Below are 12,023 nucleotides of genomic sequence, written 5' to 3'. Positions count from 1 at the left end.
ATAAGTACTTGTTTCATAATTGAATGTTGGATGTTTGAGTTTGCCTGCATAGAGTTATATATTTTTAAGCTACACTTAACATGCTATGAAGAATGCACTCTTTTGCATATAAGTATATAAAGCTATATATATACTTATGCATATATATATATATATGAAAAGAACATTATCTTCTACATGTGTGTTGTTTCTCACTGATCCTTATAGAAGTTTTTCAACCTTGTCATTAGATTTTAGTAGAGTTAGATTTTTAGCATTGCAAAATAAGTCAGGTTGGCAGTTTCTTACATGTAATCCAGCATTAGCAGTACCATGTGACGAATTTGAAGTATATCTCTGGCCAGCAAAAAGGAGAAAGTTGAGTTTAGTATTTTCTGTTATTCCATTCTCCTTTCATAGCATGTCAGTCGCACAGTCTATTTTAGATGGACAGCTGCGGATCTCCTTGTTTTGGTAGGTATGAAACACTGCAATGAAACACTGCTATTTCTACTGTAAAGGTCACTAGCTTAAAACTTCTTAAGTTTTTATATGAAGCGAAGTCAACACATTTAATTCAGGGGAGATCAATGATTCTGAAAGCTATAACTTCACCCACAGTCATTGTTCATCTGCATAAAGGCAAGACTTGATAATTCTCTCCTCCCATAGAAGGAAGGATCTATTTGAAAACTGTAAGAACTAAATAATAGAAAACACTAAGTTGGAGCAGATCCAAAGCATTATCAAGCCTAATATGAGTGCAGGTGAAACAGAGGACTTGGGAATCAGCAAGTACTAGCTGAGGCTTTTTCTGCAGCACAGAGCATCAGGGCCCTGGTGTCTGGTTCACTGGGTCATGGTAGTCACTTGGACCAGCTGATATTCACTCGGAACCAGAGTAGCCACTGATTATGATATTTATGTTGTCCTTCTTTTTAGAAGTTATTTTGCTAATCATTGCTAATTGGGAATTACAGAGGTCTTTACACATTTCCAAATAAAATGAGGATGTTATACTTGTTTAAAAGCTTGCCTTTTTTTCTGAATTTTTGAAGTCAAATCATGCAGGTATTCAGCAAACCTCCTTGTCCAAAAATCCAGGAGCCACTCTGGAAGTCATACTCTCAACAACTGAGCTAGGACCAAGGCCCCCTTCATAGCTATACACCCCACACTCACATAATCAGGCCAGGTTTCTTCACTAGCTCAACACTAGTTTTCCCATAGCAGAGTCTCAGACTTCCCAATCCTTAGAATAGCTTAATCTTGGTGCAATAACTAAATAAAAAAATAACAGCTTGAGCTGAGTGCCTCTGAACAAGGGAAACCTTGGGCTTTTTCACCCTTACAGTTTTAGCACATGGAAGTCTCAGGGTCTTTGGTTCTTGCTCTGTCTCTACATGTCTGGTCACCTGACTGTTGACATAGGTCCCCATGTCATTTTTTATGCAAAGGTTCTGTACAGCTTCCTGCTTGGAGCTTCTGCCACCCAGAGCTCAATCCTGAGCTCACAGTGCAAGTAGCAAACCGAGCTACCTGTGCTAGGTGTAGTCCTCAACAGAGGGAAACAGAGTAATTGCGTTCTGTGATAAAATACTGTGTTTTAAGGTTAAATTTCCCTTAAATTAGTAGTTTTAATCCCTTTGTCCCTCTGTATTGTGTTTTTATTACAGGTCCCTGCAATGCAGAATGCAGTAAAGTAGGGTGTGATGGGCCAGGACCAGATCATTGTACTGACTGTCTGCACTATTACTACAAATCTAAAAACAACACAAGGTAAGAGAAAAAACTTCACTTCATGGACTTCTTAGTATATATATCTTAACTTTCTTTCCTCTTCTCTTTCATTGCAGTCATGGATAATTAATTTCCCCCTGATTTTGAAAAATTTTCTTTGGAGTTAAAAAACCCCAAATACTAGCTAATGAGAATTTAAAACACAGCTGTGGAAAACCCTTCTCTGATTATGTCCCCACCTCTTTTTTTTTCCATAAGAAGCTTTCTCTGTGTATATATGTATTCATAGACTCTCATAGCTACTACAGCTGATGTGATTAGGTGAACAAGATAGGAAGAAATGTAGATGATCAAAAATTATACTGTAGACTGTCTGACAAGACATATGCTGGTGAGATAGCATGTGTAGGGACATAAAAGCAAGAGAGTCAGCCTGATGCAGTGCTTTGAAGAGTTACATCTTAGTAAGTACATGCTCATTAGAAAAGCAACAATGCTGAGAAATACTTCTGCTTTGCAGTCATGGTCCAGGAATGTGGTGGCAGGTTATTTCATTAACAATTCTGCCTTCTCTTCCCTGCTGTCTGCAGGATCTGTGTTTCGACCTGCCCACCTGGTCACTACAATGCAGACAAGAAACGATGTAAAAAATGCTCACCCAATTGTGAAACCTGTGTTGGAGGCCATAATGACCAGTGCATGACCTGTAAATCTGGCTACTACCTGAATGAAGTAACCAATAGCTGTATTACCAACTGCCCTGATGGGTTTTACCTGGACAAGAGTTAGTATTTCTTGTTGGTTTTGTATTGCGGGCTACCGAATTTCTTCTGGGGAGGTTTCTGGAATGCTTATGAGGAGGAAAAGTGTATGTTGATCTCTTACCCTATTGCTTTTGTTGAATTGTTGCCGAGCGTGATCAAGAACGTCGTGAATAATCTTCCTTTATTTTAAAAACCATGCTTATTGCAGGAGGTCTTTTCAGCTGGGCTTATCTGGGAGTAACAGTAGCAGGACCAGGGCAGTTCAAGAGCAAGTCAGCTGAAGGACAGCAAAGGTTATCACTGCTTGGAAAAGGGACAGACAGCACCCATTCTGACCATGATTCCCCATTTAGCCAGATTATATGGCATCAGAAGTGAGAGCTGAGACACTGGCCATGGCCCCTGAACCAGAGCTCTACCACAAACAGGCTCTTCAGATGTAACATGGTTGCACATAATGTTTCTGACAGACCTAAGCACCTCCAGAATGATGTCACTGCCCAAGAGCAGTAATCCTCAGCCATGACAGGTACCTGCTTCTGACAAGACATATGCTGGTGAGATAGCATGTGTAGGGACATAAAAGCAAGAGAGCTTCTTCCTGTGATTGCCAAGTAGACTGTCCGTTTTTAATTTCCAGCTTTGGCTAACAAAAATACTTAGACATATATTCAAGTGGGCTTAAAACTGTTTGTTATCTTTAGACTCTCCTTAGAAGATAAATACATTCTCAGGAGCTTTGTTCATCTAGGTACCTAACATTCTGCTTTCCCCAGCATGAAGCTGTGTGCTTGTTTTTGAGAATCAGTAAAAACAGGTCCTACCTTAAATCCAGCATTTTCTCTGTGAGAACTGCAGCAAAGAGGACTCTTTCCCATACAAATTAAGATGGATAGATGAAAATTTAGGATTAAATGGAGAAATAAAGCTTTTCTTCTCAGAATGGTGTGTGTCACTCACTGCATGTCAAAAGACAACAGGGCTGAAGAGAGAGAGGGATTTCTTAAAGAAGGGATCTCCAGAGATAAAAAAACAGCTGTTAAGTAATTTATAAATTTACTCTGTGAAGATCAGATCTGTTTATGCAGGTGTGTCTTTTAGCACCAAATCAGGAAGACAGGACAGACTGCTAGCATGGAAGGTGTAAGATTGTAGGACAGTCTCCAGAATACATGGCAATTATTCGTGCATATTACTACTATATGAGAAGGTGACTTAAGTCCATATTATAAGTAGTGAATGTAACTTTTAAGTGTTTATGAAAAATTTTTAATGGCCTCAAAACATATTTTTTTCTCAGGGTGCAACTATAACTTCAAATGTATGGAAATATTGTAAACCATTTTATATTTGATGGAAAAAGCTAATGATAGGCACGATTTTGCTGGTTTAGTCTAGCTTGATGTTGATGTCAAAATAGAAAGTAGTAAGTCATGTAATAATATATTCATACAATTTTATCAAACAAAACTGACCAAGGTTTTCTGGTTTGTTTTCTTTTTTCCTCTTGTAGATAAAATTGTTTGTCGTAAATGTAGTGAAAACTGCAAGACCTGTGTCGAATTTCAAACCTGCACAGAATGCAAACATGGCCTAAGGTAAGGAAATGATGTATGTCTCTAAACATAGTATCTGAAGAGGTAGACAAGGCTGTAAATACACAATGAAGAACATCAGATAGCTATTTAACCTTGCATGGCCCTCATTTCATCTGTTCCAATGCTGTTTGCTCTTGTTTAGTCCGTAATAGTGATCCTGTGTGCCTGTTTGACTGACAACAGATTTTTAGAAGGCCTTTCATATCAGGTAACATAAGAGTCACAGTCCTGTGGAAAGCTGACCTCTTCAATTCTTGACCTACATTATGTCAGTCAAGGATTGTTTTAGAAGTAGAGGTAATGAATTGTATTAATCTTTCTGATTCATTCATATGGTAGTTAGAAATTATTTTATTATCTTTACTGTATTTCTTCATGTATCCAGCCATTCACTTACCTCAAGTACCTGAGGCCCAATTATATTACAGTACAGTGATCATATATTTTAAACAGCAGGTGAGATTTTTTCCTTCAGAGGGGAATTTAATTATTCTTTAAAATGATATATAAACATACAAAGCAGCAGTACACATTTCAAGCTCCTTTATAATGAATGACCTTTTGGTCCAAGTAGCAACCAAGGGCAAAAATCATGTAATATGCATGACAGACTGTATGCTGGCTTAGTGCCACAAAAATATGAAGTCAGTATTCAGTATCTGTAGGTATTCTTTTGAATGCAAGTATTGTGTTAATGTTTTAACACTGAGGTTTCCTGTTGCATTAAAGTGGTTTTCATCTTTTCATAAAAGCTGAATGTTTGCTTCTAGAAGATCAATAGCGGAATTCCTTTATTGAAATTGAATTACTAAACAAAATTTAAAACCTAACCTTCATGTTTTCTTGGGCAATTTTAGCAAATGGAGAGTCATTTTTGGTAACATTTTTTTAAAAATGTGTGGTTATATCAGATAAATGGAGCCTTTCAGGACATGCATTTCACATTCCATAGTTGTTCCATACTTTCTGCATTTTCTTGGCACAGGTATCGATGAGCAGGGCCTTCCTTGAGTGGGTCTTGAGAGGCCTGAATTCCAGATCTGCTCCGTTACTGGCCCATTAAATAAACTTGGGCAAATTATTTTCCCATCTGTAAAAACATGATAATGCTATGTGCATTGTAAAGCTCTTTGAGGTATGTTGCTGAGGAAAAACAAGAGAACAGCAGGGCTTGTGAAGTTTTGTTGCATTCCTAGTTTATTGTGTAAACTAGGACTGAATACAATCTTGAAAATTGTCAGTGGTGCTGAACTTACCTGGCTGTTGCTGGATCCAGTCTGTAAAAACACGGTTAGTACTGAGAGTGGGAAACCCCAGAGCTGATGAGCATTTTTAGAGAAAGTGTTAAATTGGATGAATCCTGAGATTCTGCAGGAAATGGTAAATGTGGCAGAGAGGTCCTAGTTTAAAAAAATTAATTTCAAACAAACAAAAAAAACCCCAAACCCCTGCAATCTGCTATAGGCACCATATAACATGAAAGCAATAAACAGCTGCTTCAAGGAATACATAAAAATATGACTTGTTACTCACATTTTTGTGCTCTCTCAAAAGTGCCTGGAGGCAGAATACCTCCGTCTGTAATCTCAGCAAATCTCACAAGCCACACAGAACTGGCATTCAGTTGACAAGTCCCTTAGCATTTTTTTTAATGCTGATCCTGTGCCAAATTCCTCAGGGATAATTGCATTTTACATGCCTAAATTTTTGATGCTGTTTGTCATAGTTAATTTTTTTTTCTGTCCCCTCTTGCTTCATAGTATTTACAAAGAGTTTGTAAACAGCTTTGTTACTTCACCATGGGCAAAACTGCTTTGCATTCCCTCTTTAAGTGATTGGTGTCTCTAAATTTATGAAATATGACCATTGAAGGAAACTGATGAATCATTATATATGCGTTGTTTTTCAATTAGAAGAGAATTGCTGGATTGTACACCATCTTGTTGTCCTCTGTTGCCATTATCTGCTCTGTGCTTTTTATCCTTTTTATGATAGTTTGCATGGCACCAGATGTGCTATCCGCTGTGAAGAGGGAAAATACCATAATGGCAGAGAATGTGAACCATGCCACCGTTCCTGTGCTACATGTGCAGGTACCCTGCTGACATTTGTCTGCATAATTTTCATTCCTTTATGATTTTACCTCTGATTTTATTCCACTATATATCACAGTTACAATATAGCATCATTGTTTACAATATGGCAAATTTCTTTCAACTAGCATAGAAATCTAAATTTTTAATTGAAAGAGTTCATAAATTCCTTCCTTTTTTCTTTTTTTTTATTCTCTTTTAAATTTTAGTAGAACTTACTATGATTTCCAGTATTGGCTTCCATTTTCTTCCAGGGATGGAATAGTGACTGGTAGATTTTGTGGGAGTTTTAGAACTGCAGCCATTTATTTCAGAAAAAGATATGCTAAAATGATGTCATTGTTTATTTTAACAATGTACCTGCCTTCTAAACATTTCTCTTCGGACTAAGGTGCTGGAGTAGATGCCTGTATAAACTGCACGCAGGGTTACTTTATGGAAGATGGAAGATGTGTGCTGTCCTGTAGTAGTGGTTATTACCTTGATCACTCCACTGAAAGTGGATACAAAAGCTGCAAAAGGTATGATCAGTGGCTGATATAGCTGATATTTGGCAGTATGTTAGCTATGACTGTGTTAGAAATTATCATACTTATTAGAAGATAAAACACTGTTAACATCAAAACATAAAAAAATACTTAATACTAAGTAAATAAGAAAAATATATTATTTTTGTTGTTATTGTTATAATTATTATTATTATTATATGATTTATATTCATACAGGTCCTATAAATGTATTTTTTCTGGTATATGTGTGTGACCTTCCCTTTAAAACAGCCTGTAGTAAGCCTGTAAGTAGATTTGCATAGAAGTATAAAATTTACAAATCGGACAGAGGATCTGCACTTCTTAATAGCAAACAAAAACAATCAAACTACAGGTTTTTTCATTGCAAGTTAGTTACTATTTATAAAGACCATTTCAGTTCTTCCGCTGCATATTCACAAACATAGCACAGATAGATTCTAAACTACTGTCCAGAGCAGTTTACCTGACTCAGGTGCACAAATGGCTGGATAAATCTTGGGCAAAGTTGTGCTGTGCAAGGAAGGAGGATTTTTTTTTTTATTCCATGCTTTGTTAAACAAATATCCTTTGTTGCCCTTTGGAATCATTTATTGCCGACTCAGATATAAGTTCAGGGCAGGAAGGGAATCCCCATGTGTATCAGAGTGTTCTACATAAAAAGACAATCAATATGTAATGAAAAGACAGTGGAGCAAGATGAGTGATGAAGGAACTGGGCATCATGTCAGTCATTTCTATCCTGTGGCTTTAGTTCATGCCTTTCACATGCACGTTTGCACCATCAGCTTGATACTTTTGCTGATTATTTATGCATAGTTGCAACACACTAGAATAAGACAGCTGTGTACTAAAAACTCTGGAATAGAAATTTGTTGATGGATAGAAACAGGACTGAGTTGCAGGGGTAGTCACTTATTATCAAAATTAGTAGCAGTAATATTATAGTACGTTGTACCTCTAGAAAGAAGAAATAAGTCCTGTGCAATACAAAAGAGGTCTCCCAGGAAGCCTTATATTTGGCGAGGCCAGAAGGCCAACTCCTGCCATTGTCTTTCAGATGTGATTCCAGCTGTTTGGATTGCAGTGGCCAAGGAGACAGAAACTGTACAAGCTGTCCAAGTGGCTATAACCTAGACACTGGTGTCTGTGTCATTGGAACAGTATGCAAGGATGGTGAGTGCAAGTCTCTGAAAAGATCCGTTTTATCACTGCCAGCTTCTTCTTTTACATGTATCGGATTGGTTTGGCCTGCTTCTCTTCTTAAGTATGGCTTTTTAAATTTTCAGATGTATGAAAAAGAGAAATTTACATTTGCATGTGTTAGCAAGATTAGTCACACCCACTTTACCTGAATTTTCCTAAAATACTTTTTCCCCTTGCCAACAACCTACTTTTCCTTCCTTATCATTTGTTCAAAAGCCATTGCTTTCAACAGATTTTTGTATGAGGGCCCTAGAGTACTGTTAATAGAATTACATTTATCTATCTCGGCACTTTAAACTGTGAAAATGCTGGTAAGTAAAAACGATTTAAAGCACCCACAGGATTGCTTGACTTGTGTGAAAGGGTAGTGAGAAAAAAAGGATTCCAAAATAAGGAACATACAATTTAGGGTGGAGATTTGAACTTCCTCCAAATTCTCTATGGCAACCAAAGATAGCCTTCTAATTGCATGTGATTATCTTAATTATTCACTAATAATAATTCCTTTTAAATGTCACAATTACAGAGACACTTAGATAACATTGTACTTCCCTCAACATGTTACCTTGTGAATTACTCATAAATAGAGTCTTAACAAGAGCAATCCAACAGGAAAATTATATCAGAACAAAGTCTGGGAAGATACCTGACATCAGATATAATAAAAGCTAACAGTGACTCTTGGCTTATTTCCACTGGGTTTACTAAGAGTTAAAGAAGACTTTGAAAGGAAAAAAGAAAGAGCACAGGTGTGAGTCTTGTTCCTGTGGACCTTTGCACTTCCTGTTAGAATACAAGGTTCCAAACTTTGAAAAGTATCCTGTTCATTGTAAAGTTACATTGCAGATATTGGTAAACTAGTCATGAGCCCTTTTCATGTCTGGACATTGGAAGAGTTATTGTCTTAAGCAAGTCCAGAATAGGACAGATATACATACACAAATTAAGAAATGTAATGCTGATATGGTATTGCAATTGATTTCTGAAATGCAAACATTTGAGATACCAGTTTTGTCTTTGTACAGCTGCATAAATCTGTCTCCATTTGTACACATGCAGCCTCAGTCACATACCCTGTAGTTCCTGAGGGTGAGGACGCCCCGTTTCACCACATTCTTCCAAACGCAGCTCTCATGGAAGGGCTACACATGGATGTGCAGGCCTTCAGGCACTTGCAGTGCGCCATGCTGGGTCACACCACATGTCATGTGCTCTCAGCAGTCTAGGGTAACAAGCAAAGTCCAGGAGGGTTTGGGGTTCTTTTTCTGTTAATTTACAAAAGCAGAGGGGGTCTCGTTTCAATGCCTCACAATCAACTCACTCTACCGGATTTGCATTTCTGTTGAGAATGTTTTACTCTTTTTCTGTAGTTTGATTGTTATATTCTTTTAATTCATAAAAATTGAGAGCAAATTCCTTTGCTGTAAATATCACTGTATTCTAATTATTCTCTTTCTAATCTTTTTTTCCTTTTCATAAATGGATACCAATCATTCCCTGTTGGACCACACAATATCTCTTCCTGAAAAAAAAAATGCTGTTGACTGAAATTCCTTTTGATGGACCAAATTTCCTACTTGTTACCTGCTCCTGAATGGTCTCTTCAACCAAATCTGCATGTCTGACCAATTAAACCTTCCTCCATTGTACACGCCGTGCTCTCCAAACCTTCAACTTCCCCTCCTTCTCTTGCTGCTACCCTCTGGAAGCCACGGAAGAGTCCTGGGCCGAGGGAGGATTCTGTATGCTGGTGAAAAAGAACAATCTCTGCCAGAGGAAAGTGCTTCAGCAATTGTGTTGCAGAACATGTAAACAAAAGGGGTGAACTGACACCTCCCAGCATCCTCCTCCTCCTGTTGACTTACAGATTAATTCATATTACTGAAAAAGGAAAAAAAAAAAGAAAAAGAAAGCAAGCCACCTTTCTCCCTCTCCCCCCTCTTTGTCTGGGGAGATGGTGAACTGTTTGTTGGAACTTAATGGATAAACTACAACACGCCTACCTTTCATAACTGGGTGTCTAGAGCTGAGCATCCAGGATCACAGAGTCAGTATTGTGTGACCAAAGCATTTGATGCCAAAATTAACATTTAACTCTTGATTTGATTTCCTGTCAACCTTAGGATTATTCCCATTTTTTGAAGGTTCTTTTTCTTCCCTTCTTTCCTGCTTCTTTCCACTTCAAGATGTTTAAATAGTGTTTCAAGAATACAACACAAGTTTACATGGATTAAAACTAAACAATACAAAACAAATTGTATTAGTCTTTTTTTGTGCTGTATGTGTTGACAGGGGGAACTTGAGTTCCTGAGGGGATCAGAAACATCATTAGTGCAGGACTAAGTTCTGCCCCTTTTCTAACACTATTTTAAAGAATGGAAAGTGAACATTTCTGCACACCTTTCTTTCTTACTTCCTCTACTGTATGCTTTTTTTTGTATCACATGCGATATGTATATATGTTTGCCCAAAATGTGGTTTTGGTCATATAGATTTCGTTTTTAGACAGGTGGCTTATTGACAGATATGCTAGGATTTTTATTTTATTTTTTTAAATTGTCAAAGCTATTTCAAATAAACATAAGAAACCCATTGTTCCTGTAGTGGACAAATTTAGAATATACTACTTCTCTTGATTTGCATAAGTGAGAGTAATGTATATGCTCAGAAGTCAGAAAACATTGCTAACATGTAAGAGGTATTCATAAATTATTGTTGTCTTGTAATGTTCATTTAAAAAGGGGATATTATCATACAGATACGTGGAACTGTTTCATAGTGCCCATATGTAAATGCCAGTGTGACTATATACAACAGGATGTGTTTACAGGACTGGATTTATAATTGTGCCAAATACACCTCCAGGAAAAATTGCATATAGGGCAATAAATCAGTGATTCTCTAGGTGCCATGATGGGCCTGAATCTGCTTTTAACTGCTCACAGTAGAAAATTCAGCAGGAATAGTCCTGCTAAGGCCAATGGAGTTACCTCACTGTAAAACAGTCCTGAGGGATAAGAGAAGTGGCCCCAGCCTCACTCTTTTTCTACCCAGGCATGTGGCTGCCAGTACAAATTTCTGTTTAATTTGTCTTCTTCAGCTTCACTTAGCATACTGTTCAAAAGACAGTCATTTCACAGAAAACAACAAATTGAACTTTAAAGATACTGTTTACTGGGGATAATACTAAAAACATGCAAAGTGTCTTTCTCAATTAGCTTTCCAGGACATACAAACAGAAAATGGATTTCAGCTGTTTAAGCATGTAAATCCTGGGAAATAAAGGGGATCAAAAATGACTGTGGATGCTTTACAAACTAATTCAAACCTTTAGAGGTAATGTCCTCTTAGCAGAGAGCAGATAAACTATTTCAGCCTAGTTCAGTATGAGAGAGTGCAGTCAAGCTCCTTTGGTGCCCATTACAAATTTCCTGATAAACATTCGAATTTGTGCTAGTTTAACTACTAGTCTGTTACTGCCTCATTTCTCACTATAGCGTGTTTAAATAGAACATAATGCTTTCAAAGTTTAAGTTAATATTATATATGTTATATATAAATATATATTCACTATTGAGATTTAATTATGTAATGGATTGTAAAGAATCTGTTTGGATACTTACAAATGTCTCTAACACTATTATAGAGAAGAAATTAATAACTTTGTTTTCTTTAAAAAAAACTGACATTGTTATAACAAAATCCATTTTTACTGAAAAAATACTGTACATGTGTAAAATGTTCAGTTGTTATTTGTAAAATAGGGTAGTTCTGTTGTAATTGATATTGGCCAAAATCAATGTTATTCCATATTTTATTTTTTCTATTAAATTAACCTAAATTCCTGTTCTTTTGGTCTGGAAAAACATGTTGCTCCATATGCTAAACATCTTTGTTGAAGGATGTAGGTAGCTCTCTGGTATAGAGCACTTAGATACCTGGGTGTTTAATTTATTGCAGACTTCTTTAAGTTGAAGTGATGGAATTTATGATTGCAGGAATACCTGGTTTAAGTGGAGATCGCTTTTGTGTAGTAACAGTACAGCCATATCCGAACCCTAGTGGGTAACAATGTTGACTTCCTCTGATCTATAAGAGTTTGTGATGGGTCTAATC

The 12,023-nt window shown here is 37.0% G+C and overlaps 1 protein-coding gene across 3 annotated transcripts in view; it reads left to right on the top strand.

Annotated features, from left to right (window-relative positions):
• Positions 1–12,023, top strand: part of PCSK5 (proprotein convertase subtilisin/kexin type 5) — a 223,206-nt gene that overhangs the window by 154,902 nt on the left and 56,281 nt on the right. For 2 of the 3 annotated variants that reach the window (XM_059873883.1, XM_059873882.1), the window contains exons 15-20: positions 1,656–1,758; positions 2,310–2,503; positions 3,997–4,081; positions 6,077–6,174; positions 6,566–6,695; positions 7,762–7,877. In XM_059873883.1, the coding sequence (XP_059729866.1) occupies positions 1,656–1,758; positions 2,310–2,503; positions 3,997–4,081; positions 6,077–6,174; positions 6,566–6,695; positions 7,762–7,877 (726 nt within the window). Of the gene's footprint in view, positions 1–1,655; positions 1,759–2,309; positions 2,504–3,996; positions 4,082–6,076; positions 6,175–6,565; positions 6,696–7,761; positions 7,878–9,616; positions 11,758–12,023 lie in introns of those variants that run through there. The other variant, XM_059873884.1, reaches the window with a different exon arrangement.

This window comes from Haemorhous mexicanus, chromosome Z (assembly GCF_027477595.1).
Source record: "Haemorhous mexicanus isolate bHaeMex1 chromosome Z, bHaeMex1.pri, whole genome shotgun sequence".
Lineage (NCBI taxonomy): Eukaryota > Metazoa > Chordata > Aves > Passeriformes > Fringillidae > Haemorhous > Haemorhous mexicanus.
This window is presented reverse-complemented; position numbering and strand designations above follow the sequence as displayed.